The sequence below is a fragment of the Heterodontus francisci genome, chromosome 14 (genome assembly GCF_036365525.1).
Source record: "Heterodontus francisci isolate sHetFra1 chromosome 14, sHetFra1.hap1, whole genome shotgun sequence".
NCBI classification, from domain to species: Eukaryota; Metazoa; Chordata; class Chondrichthyes; order Heterodontiformes; family Heterodontidae; genus Heterodontus; species Heterodontus francisci.
The window spans coordinates 81,215,478-81,243,367 of NC_090384.1; the positions used below are offsets into that span (position 1 = coordinate 81,215,478).

General features: G+C 41.7%; 1 protein-coding gene across 1 annotated transcript in view; it reads left to right on the forward strand.

Annotated features, from left to right (window-relative positions):
* Positions 1-27,890, forward strand: part of alx4b (ALX homeobox 4b) — a 55,242-nt gene that overhangs the window by 17,121 nt on the left and 10,231 nt on the right. Inside the window, exon 3 of the mRNA XM_068046473.1 lies at positions 18,657-18,760. Coding sequence (XP_067902574.1) covers positions 18,657-18,760 — 104 coding nt within the window. The remainder of the gene's footprint in view (positions 1-18,656; positions 18,761-27,890) is intronic.

Below are 27,890 nucleotides of genomic sequence, written 5' to 3' on the forward strand. Positions count from 1 at the left end.
TCCATTTATATGGTGTACTTTTATTTCATGTTGATATTTCAGTGCTCCATGCAAAAAGAAAATAAATTTGAGAAAGTCACATGGAGGGGAAATCATGCAATTGACAGAAGCACTTGACTACAAAGTTCTAAATCAGCCTGTTGACACAGTTCCACTCCAGAGGATATTTATGCCTCATTCTCCACTTTTACTACCTATTGCAATCCTTCAACTTTTTAAAAAAGTCATCATACATTTTATTATATGCTTTTAACAAGACTAACCATTAAATTAAAGACTTCCCACAATGATTTAACAAGCTTCTCCCATGAATGGCTCATCTACCTAGATCATGAATGTCCTAAGTTCAATCTGCGAGTTAATTAATTTCATCCATGTGGCAGCAGGTGTATTAGAATTGACTCCAGCAGCCCAAAAATAGGGAGGAGGAAACCGGTCAGATTTACTTCTCATCATCGTCATTATTGGCCCCTGGCAGAAGTTTGAGGACAGGATTAGGTTTACCGCACCCCCCCCCCCCGCCCCCCAGTAGCAGTTAGGTGTATGCACTATACACAAATCTGTACAGTCTTTCTCTTCAGATCCGCTGCCCCAAGGGATGTGGTACAAAAGTTGCTGATATTTTGCTCCACAATGATTGCTTTGCTGCAGGCCTTGGATGCAGCTTAAAGCTGAGGTTGCAGTTTGATTGAAAAGGCAACAAATGAGAATTCCTGGTTTCATGTTTCCAGCAAGAAGAAACAGCATCAGGTAGAAGCTGTATATATAGGAAAGTAATGAGACGATCATCAAGGAGAGAAAGAGAGAGTGTACCTCTGAGCTGGAGGGGAGGGTATATGAGCAGTGTGCCTCAGTAAATGAGAGCATGACTATTCAGATATTGTTTGATGATTTAGTTCATTTGCTAAATATGGATAAACCCAAGTGTGATATTTTCCTTTGAATTTTAAATTTAAAAACACAATTGAAAAGTTAAAAGGTATCTGAAATTATACAGAATGATTGTTTTTAAATGTAATTTTTTAAATCAGTGGAGTATTCGATCATCTTCAGACTTTTGCTCAGTTTCTCATATTAAACAATCCAATTATTTCCATTATTTGGGCTCCTCGTGTCCCGCTGAACAGATTTACAGAAGTAAGTTCTCAAGTTTACATTTAGAGCTCAGCAAAGCCTACCCAGCCCCATTTATACAATGAGCAGACCAGTGAGTGTGATGGGGTCCTGGGGGAGTGCTGTCTACAGCACATCTTGGAGGCACTATGGGGCAATGGACTGCACAGGAGGGCACACCAAAATGTAGGATTGCAGTGGTCATATGTGATTTGCTAGTCAGGGGACAGACAAGTGCTTTTGCAATTGCCAACATATTGTGTTGCCTCCCTGGTGCCAGGGTAAAGGATATCAGTGAGAGGGCACGTATATTTTTATGGGGGGCTGGGAAAAGGAACAGCCAGAAATTATGGTCCAAATGGGAAATAATGGCATGGGAAGGAAAAGGGTTGAGGTGCTGAAGTCAGAGTTTCAGGAGATAGGGAGGGAGTTAAAAGGAAGGTCCTTAAAGGAAGGTCTTTAAAGGTAGTAATCTCTGGATTACTCCCAGTAGCAAGTGCTAGTGCGTATAGGAATATTAGGATAACACAGGCTATGTGTACCTAGAGAAATGGGGCAGGAGGGAGGGTTTCAGGCTCCTGGGGCATTGGAACTAGCTCTGGGGTAGGGGGTACCTGTTCAAAGTGGATAAAAATAGATAAAGAGGATGTGTTAAAATGTTGGCAGTCCTCAAAGTAGAAAAGTCACCCTGTCTGAATGGGTTACTGAGGGAAATAAGTGGAAAATTGCAGGAGAATCAAACCACAATCTTCCAGTCTTCCTCGGAAATGGGTGTCTGACAAAAGACTGAAGAAATGCAAATGTTACACACCTGTTTAAAAAAGGTAGAGGGATAAAGCCAGCAACTATAGACCAGTCAGCCTAAAGTCAGCGGTGTGTAAAATTTTAGAGATAATAATCCAGGACAAAACCATTTGGCATTTGGAAAACTATGGGCTAATAAATGGAAATCTGCATGAATTCATTTTTAAAGGCAAATTGTGTTTGACTAATTTGACTGCGTTTTAATATGAAATAATGGCAAGAGTTAATGATGGTACTGTGGTCGATGTGTATCTGGACTTTCAAAAGACATTTGACAAAGTTAGCAAAATCAAAATAGCATGGACACAAAATTGGTTAAGGGTCAGAAAGCAGAGAGTAGTAATGAACAGTTGTTTTTCAGACTGGAGGGTAGTATACAAGGTGTCCCCCAACAGTTGGTACTGGGACCATTGTTCTTTTGGTATATATTCAAAACCTGCAGTTGGGTATACATGACATAATATCAAAGTTTGCAGATGATGCAAAACTCAAAAATGTAGTAAACAATGAGGAGGATTGTAACAGATTTTAGGAGGACATAGATTGGTCAAATGGGAAGACCCATGACAGATGAAATTTAGCACACAGAAGTGGAAAGTGATTCATTTTGGTAGGAAGAATGAGGCGAGGCAACATAAACTAAATGGAACAATTTTAAAGTGGGCGCAGGAACAGAGAAACCTGGGGTGTATGTACACAAATCTTTGAAGGCTGCATGTTGAGAAGGTTGTTTAAAAACCATATGGGATCCTTAGCTTTATTAATAGAGCAGATAGTACAAAGAAAGGAAGTTATGCTGAACCTTTATAAAATACTTTAGAAAGAGAAAGGATCTTGACTCAAAAGATCAGGAAGTAGAATCAGTATGGGTGGAGATTAGGAATAACAAGTTTAGAAAACACTGATGGAAGTAATTTACAGGTCCCTAACAGTAGTTATGCTGTTGGACAGAGCATTAGACAAGAAATAATTGGAGCTTGTAACAAAGACAATGCAATCATTTTGAGGGACTCTAATCTTCATATAGACTGGACCAATCAAATTGGCAAAGGTATTCTGAAAGATGAGTTTGTAGAATGCATTTGAGACAGTTTCCTAGAAAAATACATTTTGGAACCAATTAGGGATAAAGCTTTTTTATATCCAATATTGTGCAATGAGCCAGGGTTAATTAATAATTTCATAGTAAAAGATCCACTGGGAAAAAGTGATCATAATACAATTTAATTCCATATTAAATTTGAAAGTGACATACTCCAGTCCCAAATAAGAATCTTAAATTTAAACAAAGCCAATTACATTGGTATGAGGGGAGAGCTGGCTGAGGTTGATTGGGTAAATAGACTAAAGGGTATGGTGGTAAATAAATGGGAAACATTTAAAGAAACAATTTAAAACATTCAGCAAAAATACATTCCATTAAAAAACAAAAACTCAGCAAGAAAGATCCATCCATGGTTTACTAAGGAAGTTAAGGGTAGCATTAGATTTAAAAAAAGACTTATAATGTTGCAAAGAACAGTAATAAGCCTGAGGATTGGGAGTGTTTTAGAAACCATCAAAGAGCCACCAAAATGTTGATAAAAAAGGGAAAAATAGAATAAGATTAAACTAGCCAGGAATATAAAAACAGATTGTAAGACCCTTTACAAGGATATAAAAAGGAGGAGAGTGGCTAAAATAAATGTAGGTTCCTTAGAGGCAGAGACAGTAGAAATTATCATGGGGGAAAGAAAAAATGAAAGAGACATTGAACAAATATTTTGTGTCTGTCTTCACAGTAGAAGACACAAATTACATATCAGAAACAAAAAGTAACCAAGGGTCTAATAAGAGTGAGGAACTGAAGGTAATTGATATCAGCAGAGAAAAAGTATTGGAGAAACTTAAGGAACTAAAATCCAGCAAATGCCCAGGATCTGATGGTCTGCATCCTATGGTTCTAAAAGAGGCAGCTGCAGAGATAGTGGATGCGCTGGTTATGATTTTCCAAAATTCCCTAGATTCTAAAATGGTCCCAGTGAATGAAGGTTAGCAAATGTAACACTACTGTTCAATAAAAGAGAGAGAGAGAGAGAGAGAGAGAGAGAGAGAGAGATAGAAGACAGGGAACTACATGCCAGTTAGCTGACATTAGCCGTCGGGAAAATACTAGATTCTATTATTAAGGATGTCTTAACAATGCACTTAGAAAATCATAGTATGATCAAACAAAGCCAACATGGTTTTACGAACAGGATATCCTGTCGACCCTGCAAAGTCCTCCATATTAACATCTGGGGGCTTGTGCCAAAGTTGGGAGAGCTGTCCCACAGACTAGTCAAGCAACAGCCTGACATAGTCATACTCACAGAATCATACTTTACAGACAATATCCCAGACACCTGCTTCACCATCCCTGGTATGTCCTGTCTCACCAACAAGACAGACCCAGCAGAGGTGGTGGCACAGTGCATACAGTCGGGAGGGAGTTGCCCTTGGAGTCCTCAACATCGACTCCAGACCCCATGAAGTCTCATGGCATCAGGTCAAACATGGGCAAGGAAAACTCCTGCTGATTACCACTACTGCCCTCTCTCAGCTGTTGAATCAGTACTCCTCTATGTTGAACAGCACTTGGAGGAAGCACTGAGGATGGAAGGGTGCAGAATGTACTCTGGGTGTGGGACTTCAATGTCCATCACCAAGAGTGGCTCAGTAGCACCATTACTGACTGAGCTGGCCAAGTCCTAAAGGGCATAGCTGCTAGACTGGGTCTGTGGCAGGTGGTGAGGGAACCAACAAGTGGGAAGAATATTCTTGACCTCAGCCTCATCAATCTGCCTGCCGCAGATGCATTTGTCCATGACAGTATTAGTAGAAGTGACCACCACACAGCCCTTGTGGAGGCAAAGTCCCATCTTCACATTGACGATACCCTCCATCATATTGTGTGGCACTACCATTGTGCTAAATGGGTTAGATTTCGAACGGATCTAACAATGCAAAACTGGGCATCCATGAGGTGCTGTGGGCCATCAGCAACAGCAGAATTGTACTCAACCACAATCTGTAACCTCATGGCCATGCATATCCCCCGCTCTACCATCACCATCAAGCCGGAGGACCAAACCTGGTTCAATAATGAGTGCAGGAGGGCATGTAAAGAGCAGGTACAGGCATACCTCAAAATGAGGTGTCAACCTGGTGAAGCTACAACCCAGGACTACTTGTGTGCCAATTGCGATAGAGCTAAGTGATCCCATAACCAACTAATCAGATGTAAGCTCTGCAGTCCTGCCACATCCCATTGTGAATGGTGCTGGACAATTAAACAACTAAATGGAGGAGGTGGCTCCACAAATATCCTCATCCTCAATGATGGGGGAGCCCAGCGCATCAGTGCAGAAGATAAGGCTGATGAACTTGCAACAATTCTCAGCCAGAAGTGCAGTTGATGATCCACCTCGGCCTCCTCCTGAAGTCTCCAGCATCACAGATGCCAGTCTTCAGCCAATTTGATTCACTCTGCATGATATCAAGAAACGACTGAAGGCACTGGATACTACAAAAAGCTATGGGCCCTGACAACTTTCTGGCACTAGTACTGAAGACCTGTGCTCCAGAACTTGCCGCGCCCCTAGCCAAGCTGTTCCAGTACAGCTACAATACTGGCACCTACTCAGCAATGTGGAAAATTGCCCAGGTATGTCCTGTACACAAAAAGCAGGACAAGCCCAACCCGGCCATTTCCCACCGTCTACTCTCAATTATCAGTAAAGTGATGGAAGGTGTCATTGACATTGCTATCAAACGGCGCTTGCTTAGCAAAAACCTGCTCACTGACGCTCAGTTTGGCGTCCACCAGGGCCACTCAGCTCCTGACCTCAGGACAACCTTTTGTTAAACATGGACAAAAGAGCTGAACTCAAGAGGTGAGGTGAGAGTGACTGCCCTTGACATCAAGGCAGCATATGACCGATTGTGGCATCAAGGACCCTAGCAAAACTGAAATCAATGGGAATTGGGGGGAAAACTCTCCGCTGGCCGGAGTCATACCTAGCGCAAAGGAAGATGGTTGTCGTTGTTGCAGGTCAATCATCTCAGCTCCAGGACATCACTGCAGGAGTTCCTCGGGGTAGTGTCCAAGGCCCAACCATCTTCAGCGGCTTCATCAATGACCTTCCTTCAATCATAAGGTCAGAAGTGGAAATGTTCATTGATGATTGCACAATTTTCAGCACCATTCGCAACTCCTCAGATACTGAAGCAGTCCGTGTAGAAATGCAGCAAGACCTGGACAATATCCAGGCTTGAGCCGATAAGTGGCAAGTAACATTCGCACCACATAAGTGCCAGGCAATGACCATCTCCAACAAGAGAGAATCAAACCATGTCCCTTGACATTCAATGTCATTATGATCACTGAATCCCCCACTGTCAACACCCTAGGGGCTACCATTGAACAGAAACTGAACTGGAGTAGTCATATAAATACTGTGGTTACAAGCGCAGGTCAGAGGCTAAGAATCCTACGGTGAATAACTCACCTCCAGACTCCCCAAAGCCTGTCCACCATCTACAAGGCACAAGTCAGGAGTGTGATGGAATACTCTCCACTTGTCTGGATGGGTGCAGCTCCAACAACACTCAAAAAGCTCAACACCATTCAGGACAAAGCAACTTGTGAATCATTGCAATTCTCTACCCCAGAGGATTATGGACATTCCATCATTGAATATATTTAAGGTTGAGATAGACAGATCTTGATCTCTCAGGGAATCAAGGGATATGGGGAGTGGGTGGGAAAGTGGAGGGGAGGCCGAAGATCAGCTATGTTCATATTGACTGGCGGAGCAGGCTTAATGGGCTGTATGGTCTACTGCTGCTCTTTGTTCTTATGGGCTTCAGCTGGAGTATTGTGTTCAGTTCTGGGCACATTACTTTAAGGAGGTTGTCAAGGCCTTGGGGAGGCTGCAGAAGAGATTTACTAGAATGGTACCAGGGACGAGGGACTTCAGTTATGTTGAGAGACTAGAGAAGCTGGAGAAGAAGAAGAAGACTGGAGAACTCATTTTAGAGCAGAGAAATTTACGAGGAGATTTGACAGAAGTGTTCAAAATCATGAAGGGTTTTGATAAATAAGGATGGGTGGAAACTAGAGAGCACAGATTTAAGGAACCTGTGGAGGCATCAAGAAATTTTTTATGCAGGGAGTTGTTGTGATCTGGAATACATGGCCTGAAAAGGTGGTGGAAGCAGATTTAATAATAAAATTCAAAGGGGAATTGAATAATTAGATCAAGGGGAAAATTTACAGGGCTAGAGGAACTGGGGTTAATAGGAAAACTTTATCAAAGAGCCAGCAGAGGCACAATGGGCCGAATTGCCTCCTTCTGTGCTGTCCTTCTATGATTTTATGATTCTAATAGTGAAACTCCTTAACCTTTTTGATTGAGAATAGTATTTTTAAATAAAAATCAATTTTAGTACTTTGTCAGGATTAATGTTAAACTTTGTTTATAAAACCGCGTTATGTAAACAAATATTACTTCGTTAGGACGGAAACTTCCCTTTCTGATTAGCAAATACAACTTAGTCCAAGAGTCATGAATCCCTGTTATTTACCTTTTCTGTTGTCTTTATATGCGTGTGATTTCACGGAGGAAGGTGCACTCTTATTTGCATTGGAAGAGTACATAGTCTAGAGAACCCGAGAACATACCTGTGGGTTTGTGTAACTATAAAGCAGCAGACTGCAGTAACAGCAAATGAATGTAATGTGTTTATTTATTTCTGTTCTGTTTCTCCCTTTTCGTGCACTTAAAATTCTCTGCCGATAATGCCGGACACATCTGTTAGCCTTACGCTAAGTGCAGGTCTTCATTCTCACTAAAGGCTGAACGTTGATATGATTGGTGCGATGTGGTTTTCGCTGCCATTTGTTACGCACATGCGAAATTGTACGTGCCACATTGGAGAAACCAACCCCCAACACCTGCATTAAAGCAAGGACGCCCCTGGGGCTCGACAGGAAAGAGTTCACAATTCCAATCAAACTGTAAGAACAAGGAACGCGTTAATCCTTCTGATTACAAATATAATTCAATAATGCCATCTAAATGCGTTTTTTTGTGAAACATGAAACCATTTACACATCTACTAACACGATTTTTACATATTTATCAGCCAGGATTTTAAAAAATCTTTATAGTGTTCCGATCACAGCACACCTAGAGTACTGAGTACAGTTCTAATCGCCACAACAAACAAGCCACCCAGGCTTGAGAAATTGTGAAGTGAGGTATGAGATTGACCCGAGTATTGGAGGGTGAAGTACCATATAAACAAATAACGAGATACGCTTCAAATGGAGTAAACCAAAAAGGACCATATAGTATAAATAAATAAATAATTATATATATATAATGGGAGAGGAAGGTAAATCTCTTTTGGACGTACTCGGCAGAAGGATAAAAGGACATTCGTTCAAGGACGTGAAAGACATGTTGGCGGAGAAAATATTTATTTACACAGATGGTGCTCGACAGCTGAAACAGGTTGGCAGGGAGGGTGGTTGAGCCCAGGACACTGAAGTTAGATATATATTTTTAAAAAGCTAGATGCTGTAATGGAAAAATGGTGGGGTTGGTATTCTGATCAACTGGATCAATGAATCTGTCTTTCGAACGACACGTTACGATTGCTTTCCGGTTGGTACATGACATGTTTCTAAAGGTATGGAAACTAGAATTAATTAAGCAATGATATTACATGCTCACGTCCCAGTAAGCGTTTGGATACACTGTAGATATACTGTCCCTCTAATGTGATGATTATGCTTTTGCACCTAAAACCGTTGCTTATTTGGTGAAGAACAGGACACCGGCATTAGGGGGTAAGTAAGGTGTGAAATTAAAGAAAAAGACATTTCGAGAAAGCTTTACAAAATTTACACGAGCTTTAATTAAAAAAACACAATTTAACAATGTTTAAAATAACAATGTACAAAGTTATACCCTTACCACATGTGATGTAGAGTGTAACAACGGGGAAGAGCGCAGGAAAAAAGCTCTGCCCCCAAGTGAGGGGAAACTAGTGTCACAAGCCAGGTTTTAGTTCGGACGCAGCCGATATCAGGACGCAAGGGGAACCAGCCAGCCTGCTACTCTACATCTTAAATCAGACAAATATACTGAAGCCGTGGGGGTTAAAACCAGTACAAGACATCCTGTGACTCCTCCCGCTATCATGTGCCCAGCAGATTTCTAATCCTGAGTTTATACTACCACTTTTGCACGAATACAAATTCTTTATGCACACAAAATTAATAGCATAAATTGGTCATACTGTAGCGTTTGCGTCAGTGCAAAGCAGTTTGGGGTTCGCATTGATGCAAAAGTGGGACTATAACTCGTGCTAAATTAATAATCTGACTGCCAAATACATTCATGGTACGCAAAGCGAATGGAGAGTGAGTTTGCTGGTGTGGAGAATGGATCGATACTGGCTCTTCTCAACCCAGTCTCGGTTTCTTGTTGCAAAGCTTAATCAACAAATCACGGCGTCGTAACAGTACAGCGCTGTGCTACAGAACAATACCATGTAGGAACCCAAAGAGCTCCCGATTGCGCATGAACTAGGGTAAGGATCTGCATTTGGCTAAAGCTACTGCAGATTTCACTTTCAAGTTCCCAATGCAAGCCAATAGACTCCAACTCAATATTTAGCCTCCAAGTTTAGCGTCAAAAGAACACTAACGTTGTTGTGTAACACACCCCTATGCCAGTCCATCTTCGATAGACAGTATCACGCCACTCATGTTTTGCAACGTAACTCTAGCCCTGAACAAAGTCATATTTCAGAGTGCCCAGGTGATACATTAGACGGCGTGGGAACTCTGTAAACTCATGTTTTCAATACAAGAAATTGGCTGCGTCTGTCTTAACTCTCACGTTAAAAAACAGGAAGTGCCAATAAACTGACTGTGAGAGCTGGCCAGCAGTATAACTCGGATCTTCCAGTAACACAATTCATTCCGTATGTAGCAGTCTGAATCCTTAAGAAAAGTACAAATGCAGTCAAGAAAATTCTATCTCTGGAAATAGTGTCTCTGATGAAGCCGGTATGTACACAGTAGCTTAAAAATACCACACCTTCATATTTTTAAACCCATGGAATAGATGACAAGATGTGACTGAATAGGAAAAGCGTACAGTTTAGACTACACAGCACGGGTTAACTTGAAAGACCAGAACAGGATGCAACAGAAATCAATTCCTCTGAAATATATTTTAAAAACTTGAGTTCACAACATGAGCCAAATGCGAATCTAATCTTCATTGTGAAGTCACGTTTTGTATTTGTGCAATGGTATATTTTAATAAGACAGTTTGCATGGGCCCAGTGTAGTCCATGCACTGATATTTGTCGTTTTATTTGACGTTAAGTCGGAAACAAAGCTTGAATCGGCTGTTAAAATGTTTAGGGATTAAACTGAGCACAACTTCGTCTGTGAATGTTTGGATTCGATAAAGGCAATCGAGGATTAATTTCCACAATCCCATTACAGTTAACCACAAAATTCTTGTAAAAAGTGCACTCATGTCCAACTCCCGTCAAATCGAGGTGAACGCAGCACCTCCAAAATCCAATTTCACTCTGCATCTAATGAAAACAAGAGTCCAATGCAACAGTCCATCTCACTAAAACGGACGCCACTGGTAAGTGCAACTTATCTCGACAACGTGACAGGATCATTTATACTACGCGTTCAATCAGATCCCAGGTAAGGATTTATAACCTGAATGCCCCTCGGGAAATAAAAAGTGGGGCCTCACATTTGGACTGGTGTATGTTCTTATTTGATTTTGAACACGTTAAAAATAATAGGTAAATCCCAATCCACCTCTATTGTAGAATGCAAGCCATTGCCTATTATCATGGTTATAGCTAACATGCTGTTTTTAAAACACGCCTACAAATCCTTTTTTCCCCCTCTGTAAGATCGCCTGAATGATTGTATCTCAAAGAGTAAAGGACGGGGAGCGGCTCCACACTCCTGATGTTGCGATGAGCGAGTTTCTTTGGGGAGATTGAGGACACATGGGGTTATGACGCATTTTCTTTTGGCATTTTCCGCTCTTTAAATCATAGGCTGAGCCGAGAGCGAGTTCCCGGCATCACTTTCACTTAAAAGAAAACGCTGATAAAACACACATTCACTCCTGCTCGCCTTGCCCAGGGATTCCTCTCGCTCGTAGCCTTTACACAAAAAGGAATTTAAAACTTCGGGGAAAACGCTAAGCCAGCTAGTCAACTGCAACTTACCGCGGAAATCTGATTATTTTAGTTTTGATGAGAATTACCGTACAGACTGAAAGGTAAGGAAGTGCCTTGCTCTGCAGATAATGTGAAGTCGGTCATTCTATAATAGTGAATGGATGGGTTGGGCTTTGCTCTTTTACAATCATTTTGTCCTGTGTCTTTCAATTCAAAATCAAGTACGAGTTTATTCAATGGCTCAGAGAGACATTGTATTATAAACTACCGAGCCCCACAGACCATTTGTCAAGAATCTGGAACAAAAAGTTCTTTGAATTTTGTTTTTTTTTTCGTGCGGTCTAAGTAGCAAGAATGCCCCGCTAGATAGTGGACTTTTAAAACCAGAATCCTGCTGTATGAAACTGTCCCAAAAGTTTAATGTTGTCACTTCCTCTCAGATGCTTTGTCAGGACTGCTGAGCGTTCACAGGGGTAATAAAGATTTTTAATAGCTTGTCAGATCCAAGGTATATAACACTGTGAAACAAGTATATGCAAGCCAGAAAGGGAAGATGTGGAAATTAAAGTACCATTTATATATTTAAATCTATGTAAGCAATCATTTTCATACAATATTTAGATCATTTCGTTTGCATATATAACGACATGTTAGAATCAAAGGTCATTACGCTAATGTTTCTCAAAGAACGTGAAATATATAATCAGGACAATAAGATGCAATCAAATTATAGTAACGATGTATCCGTACATACTTCAGGAAGGATTGCTTTATTTCATGGTTCAGTGCACGCATATACCCACATTGTGCCAAGAGTATAAGCAGCATAAATTGCTGTGTACTGCATTTCCCCGCCGGTCTGTTTTGTGGTTCCGTGATAAATATTCGTCTGGCTGCTGAAAAGCGGAATGTTAAATATGAATCGAATGAGCTGGGATTTAGGACTGCACGCTGTGGGACTCCGAAAGTCAGCTCACAGCTTGTGTTGAAACATATGTTTCCTACAATGACACTCTGGAAAGGATAAGCTTCCTTTATTGGATCTGGAAGATTATTTAAATTAATGAACTGCTACAAAGCATCTGAATAAAGAAGCGCTTTCAAAGGCACGTGCTCAAAGTTTCCTAGCAATCTTTCTGCCGTAGATACATTGTCCAAACTAGTTAGGAAACATATTCAGTTTAGCAGGAAATGACGTTTCTTGGTAAACAACATAAATTTATTCTGACTATAAAACATGTTCGAAGGTCTTGCCAACCAGAGGGGGAAAAAACTTCCAACTCACGCTCTGGCTGTCTCAGATTTTCCCTTACAATTCAAGTATATAAGAAATCGCAAGTTGAAAAATGTACCTATGATTTCAACATCAACATTTCATAACACAACCCAGCTTTGATAACTGATGAATAGCTAAGTGCATTATATTTAATACAGAATGAAAGACAGGCATTAACTGGTCGTGTTTAACTGACTTGAGTTATGCAATTTCTCTATTATAGGTCAAGTCCACACTAAACAAATAGCTAGCGGTATCTTCACTAGATTGAAGACAAACACGCTCTGTAATTCGTGTATTGCAGAATAACTTCAATATGTATCAATTTGGGTGGGATGGGATACAATGAACAATTCATACCGTACATTGAAAAACTTGTTTGAAAGAGAACAGACAGGAATTTCTAAATTTCACGTAAAATAATCAAAGATTACCAGATGTCAGATTATTTTCCAACACTTTACAGGTTTATGCACTGTTCCTCTCGAAAACACAAGACCCATTCTAGGTTAGTAATCAATGTGCAGAGGAAGACAAAGATCTTGCTTTCTGCACTGAATATCGAGGCGGCTGTTAACGTCTGTAGTACGAATATATAAAGGAACATTGAAGATAGTACGTGATTGTGATAGCTCAGGAATGCGCTTTGAAGATTTAAAGCGTTTATGGAATAGCTCAAAACATCCTACAAGTTATAGGCTGAATCACATTCCCGGGGCAATTGCATTTACATTTCTCCCACATTTGTGCAGAGGTTTTTTTATATATAGATATTGCTTTAACCAAAACAAGGTATTAGTCTCATCACGTTATGATTAGAACGCTCTAACTTTCCCAGTTGCTATGTTTTAAACTAACCATCCAAACAAATGGGGCAGAATTGTGCACAATCTATCATTCTGGGTCAGGTGGAAACGTCCAATCATTGCTTGAAGCTCGTCTGAAATATCACGCCTTTCCTCGGCTTGTTTTATGAAGTAGCTTTGTCACGCGCGGGTTACTTTTTTTATTGAAGGGGGAGGGTGTGGCGGATTGGTGTATCAGTGAACTCAGTTTTCATGTTTAATGAATAGTGGTGGGAAATTTCCATGGAAAGGTTAGAAAGTTAAAAATGAAATACTTAATGGAGATGTTCAGCATTCCCTTCCCAATAACTAGCTTACCCGAAGGTGCCATATTAGTAGGTTGTCGACAGATGCTTGCATGGAGCCCGTGATTATCCCACACCACAGAATCACGAAAGATCGAATTAAATAAAGGTGAACGCCTATATATATATATATATATATATACACATACAAACACTGTATATAGGTACCCAGGATGTGGCCATCTTAATATCAGTCTTGTTTTTACACATCTGTGGCACCGAACAATTTTAGAATGGGTTAACCTTTCTACACATAAATATACATGCACGTCTCTGTTTTCTTAATGAAACCAGTTTTAAGACAGTGCTTTAGTCGAATCCTCCACAGCCACCGGCTTAGTAATTAGCGTTTGCATTAGCCAACCTCAGTGCCACATGATACCATTGCGCAGAGTTATAAATCTAATCTTATGTGCATTAAAACAAATGCAAACATGTGTTAAGCATTCAATCCGTATTCTTCGATAAATATTTTTAAATTATAAATTATGTAGGACACAAATACATTAGTCCCTTTGCACACATGAACATACCTCGAATTTATGCAATGTTGAAGTCTTTATTCTTCTAATTCCGGAGCATTAATGAATACAAACTCAGATTGTGGTACAAGAAGAACAGCTTTCCGTTATTCAGTCACCCCTGTGAAAGAAGTAAAGCAGCATGTGAAAATATAGGATCGATACAATTTGCGTAAACGTTCACTTTGCATGAATATTCCTTCTATGAGCAGTCGACATGTAGTATATAATTGGACCAGTACTACACAGAACAGACGCCATTTTTATTAGCATCCAAACTAAGAATTTTAGAGTAGGGCGAACATAAAAATATTACAAAGGCACAAATCTTTGGAAAACTTGAAGCTGTAAATCAATTAAACGCCTTTTAATTTTTCATGCAACATTTTCTCACGAGGTCCCAATTTTTAATGTATTGGAATTTATGGCACTTTTATGAATATCGGAAATTGGCCGTTTTAGTTATTAAAACACACCCAGCAATATTCGTTTTATATTGAATGGAATTCAATACTGGAAAGAGTTAAAAGATTAGAGGATTATTAAGCACTGCATTGTGTTGTCAAATATATGTCAAACATTCCCTTTAATTTGACTCTTGTTTGTGTTCAGCCAAAGATAACCCATTGGGAGAGTCGGAGTTGCCCCAGAGCTCAGACCCTGCAGTGATGGAGAGTCCCTACCTCAGTGTCAAAGAGGCGACAATGAAAGCCAACACCGAACTGTCCAATGCGATTGACAAAGGCGAGAGCGACAGCAACAAGGGCAAGAAACGTAGGAACAGGACCACCTTCACCAGCTATCAGTTAGAGGAACTGGAAAAGGTTTTTCAAAAGACTCATTATCCTGACGTTTATGCCAGGGAACAACTCGCACTGAGAACTGACCTGACAGAAGCTCGTGTGCAGGTAAACAGTGAGCGAGGATATTTCACCGGTTCATGAATGGGAACGGGAAGTAGGGTTTATCGGTAACATAAGGTGCACAATACCAGCTTATTTGAGCGGGGATCAGTTGCAAAAACGTTAGCATCGCGAAGAGCCAGTCCTAGGAGAATATGCGGTTCCGTTCACTTATTAAAACACCCAAGTAAAAAAAATTACATCACCATTAATCACTGTCCTAACTCATTTGGATTAGATAATTGACTCATTTACTCGACATGATTCTCCTGCAATTACAGATAATATTTATATTATTCAACCGATGTCGTAAACAGTTTTAAGTTAATAATTGTGCTGAATCTATTAACGCTGACCAAAGTGGGATGGGCGTCGTTTTTACAGTTCCTTTCCCCAATATGTTGCTTACTATTGAGCGGGAGGTCTCTGTGCATACCAGAAAGAGGCAGACATTGATATTTAAGGAAGGTGCAGTGCTGTCAGGTTTTTTTGCTGGGATTTTCACTGTCTTTGAAGCGGTCTCACCAATTTAGCTGCGTCAGAATTATAAACGTACCGCTGCCAGTTTTTGAAAAGATAAAAATACAACTTATGGCATGTTTAAATTAATTCTTACTGAAATTTGCTGTTTAAAACACATTTGTGAAAGTAATGTAACTCCTGCTTTAAAAGCAGTGCAATATTTATTCCTTACAGTTTTAAAAAAAACTTCAAATGTGAGACGCAAGTCAATTGCACTGTGATTTACGAACATTAACTATCCCAGAAGATCAATCTGTCTGTTAGGACATTACTCAGGAAAGTTCAGAAAGATTGGAGTAACTTGTATGAAACGTGGTGGTCAGGTTGAGCGCCAATGTTTTAACGTTGGTAGGGAGTCAATTTCTTCCATTCTGATAAAGTGTATGATAAGTATTAATGTAAAACACTTTGCTGATATTAGCGTGGTGACATACTCCATAGGGCATGTTGCATTGGACGAGGAACAGATCCAAATTAAATCTGGCAGCTTATAGATCCGCTCCTGGTGGGAAATCTAAACATCTGGGCATTGCAAACATCAGGAACCAATAGAGAGATAGCATGGGGGAAATGGCCCGCAGAAGCTTAATTTTGTGACTTAAGTGAGTCCCGGCAGAGATCTTTAAGAAACTGCCCAATTACGATTTTGAATCTCAAATCAACCTGGAAACAAAGAGCAAGGCTGTACATAAAGAAATGGAAAGCTTGCTTTTCGACGGAAATTGTCTTAGAAGCTTTATTGCGATTGCATACATTTTATATTAAATTTCCTATTAAGATCTCTGCCAATTCCATACGAAATTAATTCAGATAAAATCAGATCCACAGCCGAAGGTCCCCCCCCCCCCCATAGACCTTACAACGATAATCATCTTTACTGTGTGCTCGCTCTACAAGTCTTAGACTCGTTTTCTTTTAGTCGCATAAAATGCTTTTGAAAGCAAACAAAAAGGTCCCCTTTCTGCAAACACCATTTCACCCAAACAGTCCAACTCTGTGCTGATCTGTATGGGCAAATTGTAATAATGCAGCCGTGTGCAGGCCTATATATAGAACTCCATCAAAACGGGGAAATTAAGGGAAGTCAGGGCAGGAAATTAAACATGCAATGAAAACATAAGGCAGCTTTAGGACTTTCCCATCAAGTACTCGTATTTCGATCTTTTTGGAGATAAAAGGTATCTGCTTTCAGCCTCGAGTTTCATGGCTTCTCCTTTTGGATATTTTCCCCCGTTTGAAAAAGTCTAACCTTTCATCAGTTCTAATCAACCCGACAACAAGATCTTTTTAGTGCAGTTTCTTTCACCGTGTTTTTTTTGGTCTCGAGCCTTGGATCTCCATCCCAAACTATTTGCACTGCGGGGCAATCAGAGTACTAACCCAAATCAAAGGGCCCTGCTGATTATCTGCTGGGAATGCCTTCGCTTTATTTAACCATAATGTAACTCAAATGCACCAAATATGCAGCGCAGGGTTGAAGGAGGTTAACGACCGCCCGCAAATCGGTGAACTGAACTAGGTAATACAATCTCGACTGCATCATCTTTTAATATGAAAACAGAAACATTGAGCTGGGCTTTAACCACGGCGAACATTATTAGATTCTTTCAAAGTTCTAGAAATACATGGAGGCTTTTTTTTCTTGTTTTCTTTTTCGAACGGGGTAAGTGCTGCAATTATAAACTGAAAAATCTTCAATGGGAGAGAGAGTTCGGGTTTGAATGGTTTAGATACAGGTTAATGGAACGGATAGTGTCCAACGTGGCATCGGTTGGAAAGTGTACAAACTTTTAAAACCCGCTGCTGCACATTATTAAAGTTGCAATGTTAATGGTTAATAGCACATTAGACACACACATATACACAATGCATTAACCCAGATTACAACTTTCTCCAGATCCTTTCTTCCCCCCGCCCCCTATTTACTGGAGGCTGGACTGTTCAGTCAAAAAATAGAAACAGGTTTCTAGCTGTTGGATCGCCACACCATAACTTTGACAAGTAAGACAGTGGTCCGACTGAATCTACAGCGTTAGTTTATCTTCATATGTTCCAGATTTACGTCGCACTCAATTCGACATTTGTCAAGCCGGTGATGACTAGTCAACAAAACTGCAGGATTCTTTTAAACTTCCACTTGTCTTTATTCTGGTTGGAATGAATCGTTTCCCTATTCTTTCGCGTGCAGCGATAAATTGGATTGCCGGCGTTATCTTGCCATCTCCAGTTCTGCTTCATATTAAGCAGAGCGAAGATTAAGTGATAACAAAAGTTAACGGATATTATAGTCATCTCGCAGTGAAAAGTTTTCGGCTATAACAGACCCTCTAGAGTCACATCAAAGGCAACATCTTTCACGATATGTGCGAAGCAACGTTATCAGGAAGCTAATAAGCTGCAATCGGCATTGATTTGACATTCAACCAGAACTAACCATTGATCAATATCCATTTATTTCTTAATAACTCGGTGCGGTGGATTGGACCGTTTTTCTAACTTAAAGGCACTATATAAGCACAAATTGTTGCTGAATGAAAACTGTTTTAATTGATGGGACTGTTAGAGGTTTATTGATTCAAAGTAGCATTTTCAGCCTTGTACGAAATAAAAGCATAAACATTATTTCCAGCATCTGTCGAGATTTTAAAATTGCCCATTTGAAAATCATTTCAGAGTAGCCAGATCACTAATTTACAGTAGTAATTTACAATATATAAAAACATCGTGAACCGATAAGAGGCCTTTGAAGTATAATTAATGTAATTTTGAAATTGGAGCCTTTTGTTATATGTACAAATTCAGCTATGGCAACTCTGCGCAACTGGTCTAAGACCCATAAATCAAGACTTTAACCTATCTTTTTTTTAGTAGATTTCCTGCTTGTCGCATTTAACGTGAACAAACTAATACTTCAAAGTACTTAGAAAATACACGTCTAAAAAAAAAATCTTCTGGCATTTTCTAAGGTCAAATCTGTAATGTGAGCAAAACATAATCTTGGGATTGATCTGTTTGCCATCTCCCACTTAAATATATCCTGCAGAAAATGGAAGCAATTTATATCCTTTTGTTCTCTTGGCCTTAGGTTTGGTTTCAGAACAGAAGAGCTAAATGGAGGAAAAGAGAACGCTTTGGACAGATGCAGCAAGTCCGGAGTCACTTCTCCACTGCCTACGAGTTACCCATTTTAACCAGGGAGAATTATGCACAGGTAGGCACCATAATTAACTGTTGGAAAGGAGCTTCCGAATAACTTGTGACAAATTCAAAGTGCATTGCACACACCCAGTTGTCCAGAGACATTTACATCGATGATGTGTTGTGATATATTATTGAAGTAAATTAGGGTGAATGCTAATTAACTCCAATTTTATAATGTACCTCAATTCCTTGAAATACTGCAGTATTACCTTGGTACTTAGGCTTACTGCATTTGACTCTGCACTGGTTTCAAAGTAAAATAAAATTGCAGCTGATACAATAACACTAAGTACTGAATTGCCTTTCCAACCAGCAGTACACCAAAATTCATCATCCCCACAGGCTGCAGCTTGCAAAACCGTCGCTTCTTGAAAGAGTTGGGAAAACGAGTTACCATAAACATATTAAAATCACATAGTTTGAATTTTGTCTGTGAAGTCTGTGCTGGGGACTGGATACTTCTACTTCTGACAGCCTGACAGAATCAAGCAATCCTTCGTCAGGAGTAGCATTGGCGAATAACAACAACTTGTACTTACTAGGCGCCTTTAAGGTAGTAAAACGACCCAAGGCGTTTTCCAGGAACGTTTTAAAATAAAAATTGACACAGAAACACTTGAGGGGATATTAAGGCAGCTGACTAAAAAATAATGTTTTCAGGAGTGTGTTAAAGGAGGAAAGATATTTAGAGAAGCAAATATGTTTAGGGAGGGAATTCCAGAGTTTAGGGTCTTGCCAGCTGAAAGCACAGCAACCAATGGTGGAGCAATTAAAATCAGGGATGCTCAAGTGACCGGAATTGTAGGAGCGCAGTAGGGCTGAAGGGGATTGTCGAGAGAGGATGGGGAAAGGGTCATTGAAGGATTTGAAAACAAGGATAAGCATTATAAAATTGTGGTGTTGCAAAACCAAGCCAGTATAGGCCAATGAGTACAGAGGTGATGGGTAAACAGAACTTGGTGACAGTTAGGACATGGATAGCAGAGTCTACAAGTTTACCGAGTTTCGTGACGTTATAGGCATGGAAATTGCTGGTCTTAATGATGGCATAGATATATGGTCGGAAGCTCAGCCCAGGTTCAAATGTGACACCAAACTTGGAAATAGTCTGATTCAGCCTTAGACAGTTGCCAGTGAGAGCAATGGAATTGGTGGCAAGGGAGTGGAGTTCGTGGTGGAGATCAAAAACAATGGCTTTTGTCTTCCCAATATTTAGTTGGAGGAAATTTCTGCTAATCCAGTACTGGATGTCAGACAACTAGCCTGACAATTTAGGGAGGGGTCAAGAGTGGTGGTGGTGGTGAGGTATAACTGGGTGTCATCGGCGTACATGTGGAAACTGACATGTTTTCAGATGATGTCACCAATAAGCAGCATGCAAATGAGAAATATGAGGTGCCAATGATAGATCCTTGGGGATGCGGGAGCAGGAAAAGAAGCCATTGCAGATGATTATCTGGCTATGATTGCATAGATAAGAATGAAACCAGGTGAGTGCTGTCCCACCCAGTTGGATAACAGTAGAAAGACATTGGAGGAGGATGGTGTGGCCAACCATATTAAAGGCTGTAGACAAGTTGAGAAGGACGAGGAGGGAGCATATACTTTGTCACAAGTCAAATGGAATGTCCTTTGTGACTTTGGTAACAGCCATTTTGCTACCTTGCAGGGGCAGAAACCTGGTGAGGGATACAAACATGGAGTTCTGGGAAAGATGGGCACAAATTTGGGAGGTGACAGCAAGGATTTCAGAGGCATGATTTGAGGGCAATAGTTTGCAAGGATGGAAGGGTCAAGCCTTGTTTTTTTTAGTTTAGTTTAGTGATACAGCACTGAAACAGGCCCTTCGGCCCACTGAGTCTGTGCCGACCATCAACCACCCATTTATACTAATCCTACACTAATTCCATATTCCTACCACATCCCCACCTGTCCCTATATTTCCCTACCACCTACCTATACTAGGGGCAATTTATAATGGCCAATTAACCGATCAACCAGCAAGTCTTTGGCATGTGGGAGGAAACCGGAGCACCCGGAGGAAACCCACGCAGACACAGGGAGAACTTGCAAACTCCACACAGGCAGCACCCAGAATTGAACCCGGGTCGCTGGAGCTGTGAGGTTGCGGTGCTAACCACTGCACCGCCCTCTTTTTGAGGAGAGGGTTGATGATGGTGGATTTAAAGGAGGTGGGGACAGTATTTGAGGGGAGAGGACTGTTAACTATATCAATTAATATGGGAGCCAGGAAGGACATTTGAGTGATTAGCAGTTTAGTGGGAATAGGGTAAAGGAGCAGAAGGTGAGTCTCATGGACAAGGTGAGCTTGGAGGCAGAATGAGGGGAGATAGGAGATAAATTAGGAAAAACTGAGTTCAGGGCTAGGGCAGGGGGAGAAGCTTAGAGGGAGTTTGACCTGGTGGGCTGGGCAAGGGAGGGAAGTGGGAGAGGCAGCTGATCGGATGATCCCAATTTTATTAACAAGAAGTCCAACACTGCTCGTACTTGTTAGAGGTGAAGGTGGAGGAGACAGGTGAGAGGGATTTAAAGATGATGTGCAATAGAGAAAAGAAGCCGGGGGTTATCTTTGCATTCCAGGATGATCCTGGAATAGTGAGCAGTTTTGGCAGACAAGAGCAGGACCCGATAGTGCTTTATGTGGTCCAGCTAGATCTGGCAATGAATGGCACAACCAGTTGTCCACCATATCCAATCAAGTCTGTGCCCTTTGGACCTAAGGGAGCAGAGATAAGGCCCAAACTGTGGGCAACAGCCAGGGTGAGAGAAAGTAATGTTTTTACTGGAGACTTGGGCATCAAAGGTGAAGGTGAGGATGAGGTTGAGCATATCGGGAGCTGCAGAAATATAATGGTGAATGGAGGCTCAAAAGCTAGACAGCCAGTTGTAGAATAAAGTCCAGTATACTCTGCTTCAACAATTAGTATAAATTCCAAATTCAGCATTGCAGAGGCCCTTCTCCACCGTTGTGGTTGCTACTTTCTTAACCACTCAACCCTTTGGACTATTGTCCATTGGGATGTGACAATCAAGGTGGCTTTATATTGGCCCTCCTTTAGTTTGGATGACATGAGAATATAAGAAGTTAAGAAATAGGAGCAGGAGTAGGCTAGTTGGCTTCTCAAGCCTGCCCCATCATTGTATGATCATGGCTGATCTTTCCTGCCCAATCCCCATATCCCTTGATTCCTTTAGAGTCTAAAAATCTATCTATCTTAGCCTTGAATATACTCAATAACTGAGCAGCCACAAAATTCTGAAGATTCACAACACACTGAGTGAAGAAATTTCTCCACATCTAGGTTTAAACGATTGACCCCCTTATCCTGAGATTATGCCCCCAAGTTCTAGACTCTCCAGCCATGGGAAACAACCACTCAGCACCTACTCTGTCAAGCCCTGCAGAATTTTCTACGTTTCAATGAGATCACCTCTCATCTAAATTCCAAAGGCCCATTCTACTCAATCTCACATCATAGGACAATCTTTTCATCCTAGGAATCAATCAGGTAAACCTTCACTGCATTGCCTCCAAGGTAAGTATATACTTCCTTAGATAAGGAGACCAAAACTGTGCAGTGTACTCCAGGCGTGAGAGCAGCAACAATGCAGAGGCTTCCTACGTTCACATTCTAAGATACAAATTACATTCTAAAATAGGCTGACATTTTCATGGATTTTCTGTCATCAGAATAATAGAGCTAGTTTTAGCACTATATGGGGGTGAAATTCATCTCGGTTGGTAGCATAAGACTGGTAATAGTGCAATGGCAGCCTATTTTACACTCCGTTCTATTTTCCCTACTCCTCCTGAAGTCCACAGCATCACAGATGCCAGTCTTCAGCCAATTCAATTCACTCCACGCGATATCAAGAAATGACTGAAGGCGTGGATACTGCAAAGGCTATGAGCCCGGACAACATTCCGGCAATAGTACTGAAGACCTGTGCTCCAGAACTTGCCGTGCCCCTAGCCAAACTGTTCCAGTACAGCTACAACACTGGCATCTACCTGGCAATGTGGAAAAATGCCCAGCTATGTCCTGTACACAAAAAGCAGGACAAGTCCAACCCGGCCAATTACTACCCCATCAGTCTACTCTCAATCATCAGTAAAGTGGTGGAAGGTGTCGTCAACAGGTCAACAGTGCTATCAAATGGCACTTGCTTAGCAATAACCTGCTCAGAGATGCTCAGTTTGGGTTCCGCCAGGGCCACTCAGCTCCTGACCTCATTACAGCCTTGGTTCATAAATAGACAAAAGAGCTGAACTCCTGAGGTGAGGTGAGAGTGACTGCCCTTGACATCAAGGCAGCATTTGACTGGTTGAAGCCATACCTGGCGCAAATGAAGATGGCTGTGGTTGTTGGAGGTCAATCATTTCAGCTCCAGGACATCACTGCAGGAGTTCCTCAGGGTAGTGTCCTAGGCCCAACCATCTTCAGATGCTTCATGAATAACCTTCCTTCAATCATAAGGTCAGAAGTGAGGATGTTCGCTGATGATTGCACAATGTTCAGCACCATTCGCGACTCCTCAGATACTGAAGCAGTCTGTGTAGAAATGCAGCAAGACCTGGACAATATCCAGGTTTGGGCTGATAGGTGGCAAGTAACATTCGTGCGACACAAGTGCCAGGCAATGACCATCTCCAACAAGAGAGAATCTAACCATCTCCCCTTGACATTCAATGACATTACGATCATTGAATCCCCCACTATCAACATCCTGGGGGTTGCCATTGACCAGAAACTGAACTGGAGTAGCCATATAAATACTGTGGCTACAAGAGCAGGTCAGATGCTAGGAATCCTGTGGCTAGGAACTCACCTCGTGACTCCCCAAAGCCTGTCCACCATCGACAAGGCACAAGTCAGGAGTGTGACGGAATACTCTCCACTCCCCTGGATGGGTGCAGCTCCAACAACACTCAAGAAGCTCAACACCATCCAGGACAAAGCAGCCCGCTTGATTGTTTGTGGATGGGGTGCCATTCACTCTCTCCACCTCCAACACACAGTGGCAGCAGTGTGTACCATCTACAAGATGCACCGCAGCATCGCACCCAGGCTCCTTAGATAGGACCTTCCAAACTCACACCCTCTACCACCTAGAAGGACAAGGGCAGCAGATGCATGGGAACACTACCACCTGCAAGTTTCCCTCCAAGCCACACACCATCCTGACTTGTAACTACATTGCTGTTCCTTCACTGTCACTGGGTAAATCCTGGAACTCCCTTCCTAACAGCACTGTTGGTGTACCCACTCCACATGGACTATGACGGTTCAAGGCAGCAGCTCACCACCATCTTCTCAAGGGCAATTAAGGATGGGCAATAAATGCTGGCCTGGCCAGCAACACCCACATCCCCTGAACAAATTAAAAAAAGGCTGTAACTGCCCTATCGTCTGTTTTGCTCTACTGTCCAAGGTGAATTTCACCTCCAACTATGAAAAGTGGCTCCATTACTCTGATGCCAAAATTGTAAATTCATGAAAATGTTACATGGACATCACTATTTCATGGTGTGAACTACAGAAGTGCCAAATGTAAAAATCCTCTAATACCTCTAATACAGAGCCCTTTCCTATCCTGAGTGGTGTGAAACAGGGCTGTGTTCTCGCACCCACACTTTTTGGGATTTTCTTCTCCCTGCTGCTTTCACATGCGTTCAAATCCTCTGAAGAAGGAATTTTCCTCCACACAAGATCAGGGGGCAGGTTGTTCAACCTTGCCCGTCTAAGAGCGAAGTCCAAAGTACGGAAAGTCCTCATCAGAGAACTCCTCTTTGCTGACGATGCTGCTTTAACATCTCACACTGAAGAATGCCTGCAGAGTCTCATCGACAGGTTTGCGTCTGCCTGCAATGAATTTGGCCTAACCATCAGCCTCAAGAAAACGAACATCATGGGGCAGGATGTCAGAAATGCTCCATCCATCAATATTGGCGACCACGCTCTGGAAGTGGTTCAAGAGTTCACCTACCTAGGCTCAACTATCACCAGTAACCTGTCTCTAGATGCAGAAATCAACAAGCGCATGGGTAAGGCTTCCACTGCTATGTTCAGACTGGCCAAGAGAGTGTGGGAAAATGGCGCACTGACACGGAACACAAAAGTCCGAGTGTATCAGGCCTGTGTCCTCAGTACCTTGCTCTACGGCAGCGAGGCCTGGACAACGTATGCCAGCCAAGAGCGACGTCTCAATTCATTCCATCTTCGCTGCCTTCGGAGAATACTTGGCATCAGGTGGCAGGACTATATCTCCAACACAGAAGTCCTTGAAGCGGCCAACATCCCCAGCTTATACACACTACTGAGTCAGCGGCGCTTGAGATGGCTTGGCCATGTGAGCCGCATGGAAGATGGCAGGATCCCCAAAGACACATTGTACAGCGAGCTCGCCACTGGTATCAGACCCACCGGCCGTCCATGTCTCCGTTATAAAGACGTCTGCAAACGCGACATGAAATCGTGTGACATTGATCACAAGTCGTGGGAGTCAGTTGCCAGCATTCGCCAGAGCTGGCGGGCAGCCATAAAGACAGGGCTAAATTGTGGCGAGTCGAAGAGACTTAGTAGTTGGCAGGAAAAAAGACAGAGGCGCAAGGGGAGAGCCAACTGTGCAACAGCCCCAACAAACAAATTTCTCTGCAGCACCTGTGGAAGAGCCTGTCACTCCAGAATTGGCCTTTATAGCCACTCCAGGCGCTGCTTCACAAACCACTGACCACCTCCAGGCGCGTATCCATTGTCTCTCGAGATAAGGAGGCCCAAAAGAAAACATCAACTACTGTTTTACACAACTATTTTTAAGGGTGGTGAGAAAGGAAGGCAGCAAGTAATAATGCCTTGCTCTACTACTCAAAATTCAGGAAAGTATAGCTCTGTGGTCTGTAACTTAGTATAGAGAAGTACAGGACAGGAAAGTACTCTGCAATTTGTCTGGCAGGCCCCAAAAACTGTTGTGCTCAGTTACCTCCCCTCATATTAATTCACTGCTCTCCCCCACCCTCACATTATCTGTCCAAGGAATTATGGAGGTAGATCTTCACTGCTGTTTGTGTGAATTCGTTAAATTAAAAATATTTGTACATCTAAGCTGCAGCTTGGACCACCCCCCCCCCCCCCGCCCCCGCCCCCGCCACTCCCTGTCTCCCCTGCCCCCACCATGTTCTACAGCTTGTGATAACCTCCAACATATTATTAGGGTTCAAGTTTTTCATTCCTCCAAGGACGTTGAATGCTTGAATATCTCCCCTGAGCCTTCTGTTCGCCAAAGTAAACAATACCACACTTTTCAATTTACCTCACAATCACCCACCCCCTCCCCACCCTCCAACCCCCCTCCCCACTTAACTGAGATGCCTTAAGCCTGGCAGTCAAATGCATGTGCAGATGTCTGGTCACCAGCATTGAACTGCTAGTGAAATATTTAAGATTAGAAAAGAGCCGAGAGGGCTTTAATGGTTAAAAAAATTGCTTCACTGAGGTTGTGGTTATACAAATACGAATGTGGAACTGAAGTAATGTAGTCCAGGTGGTCCCACACCCTAAGCCAAATGCTGAGTGGAACATGTTGGGCTGCAGCTTCGATGAGTCTTTACCCAAACATTAGCATGAAAGTCAAATGATTGGCAGCAGCTGGGAGGCTGCAGAGAGGAAGCCAGAATTTCTTTGCACAGTGTAAATGTAGGCTTCAGGATTTAACGATCTGAACTGAAATGTCATTAAAACACGTAGCATTGTGTTGACATCACACTAACCTCAAACATGAGTGGAGTGGAAAATAGTTTCAGTATTTCACTCCGTGATCTTCATATTGCCAGTATAAATAGCATCATACCTCTAGGTTAAAGGAAACACTGCTCCCAGTTCCCTTTGTACAATATATCTGTACCCTTAAACCTCAGTTCTTGTGTTTTGCAAAGGGGTTTCTGCTTCAAAGCCACACAGGAAATCTAGTATAGTCTAACTGGTGGTCAGTGTTGTGCTGAGACCTGGCCTTTAGGAGACAGGTTAAGATTTTCCAAACTGATGTGAATGGAACATTTAAAAAAAAACACTATGGTAGGACATTGAAGCAGGGGTAGTTTAAACCCCATGTTCCACAATTTCATATGAGAGAATGATTGACAAACCCAGTAAGTGTAAGTATATACTATGATTCTCAACAATTGACATGTCTACATTGCATTGTCAAAGTTTTCATGGTTGCTAGCCTTCATTTTAGTGGAGTTATGAAATAATTTCTATTGCATGCTGTCAGAGTAGTTTTATTTGCACAAAAAAACAAACTTCTTGAAAGATAGGATGAATGGCTTTCTAGATTTTCTAAGACATCTGAATCCTAAGACAATATTCTTCAGAAACCTATGGTAATACTAGAAAATTTACAAATGAAATCAATAACAAAATTGGTAATAGAAATGGCTAATTTGAATGACCTTTGTTCAGTACATTATAACTGAATGTGTGCATTTACTCTGTAGCTACCAGTCTTGAATTAATGGCTGCATTTCGAGTTGTAGTTAGAACCTTGCTTGGTTCATGCATCACCGGAACTCTTATTTAGGAGAGCTTTGGGAACACACAAGTCTCCCAAAAGTTTGGAATTTAAATGTCAACAGTAAATGCTCTGTAAACATTTAAATTAACATCAGATATGTTTACAAAGCTATTCAAGAGGCCCAAAAGACCCCAAGCACTTTGTCAAACAGGATTGACACTGCACTGGATTAATGGCGGATTGACACTCTGCAAGTTTAGTACCAGTGTAAAGTTCAAAGTGCATGAACTGATGCTAAACTGAGAGAGTCAGGTGTCAAGGCACAAACTTATTCCAAAAAGACTACTTTCTCCAGGAGGTTTCACTCTTTCATTCCTGTGTTGGGTCAGGCCCAGACACTAAATTCAGTCTCCAATTACACTAATTGCAACACCGAGAAGCAAAATTGTATTGTGCTGATGCTACAGATAAAGTTAAATGCACCTTTGCAATCTATGTGGTGTCAAACCCAAGCTGTGCAAGATAATCCCCTGCAAGGAATCTCACTGTATTTCTAGGCCCTGATATTTCTAGTCCCTGTCATTGGATTTAGGGTATACACTGTCTCA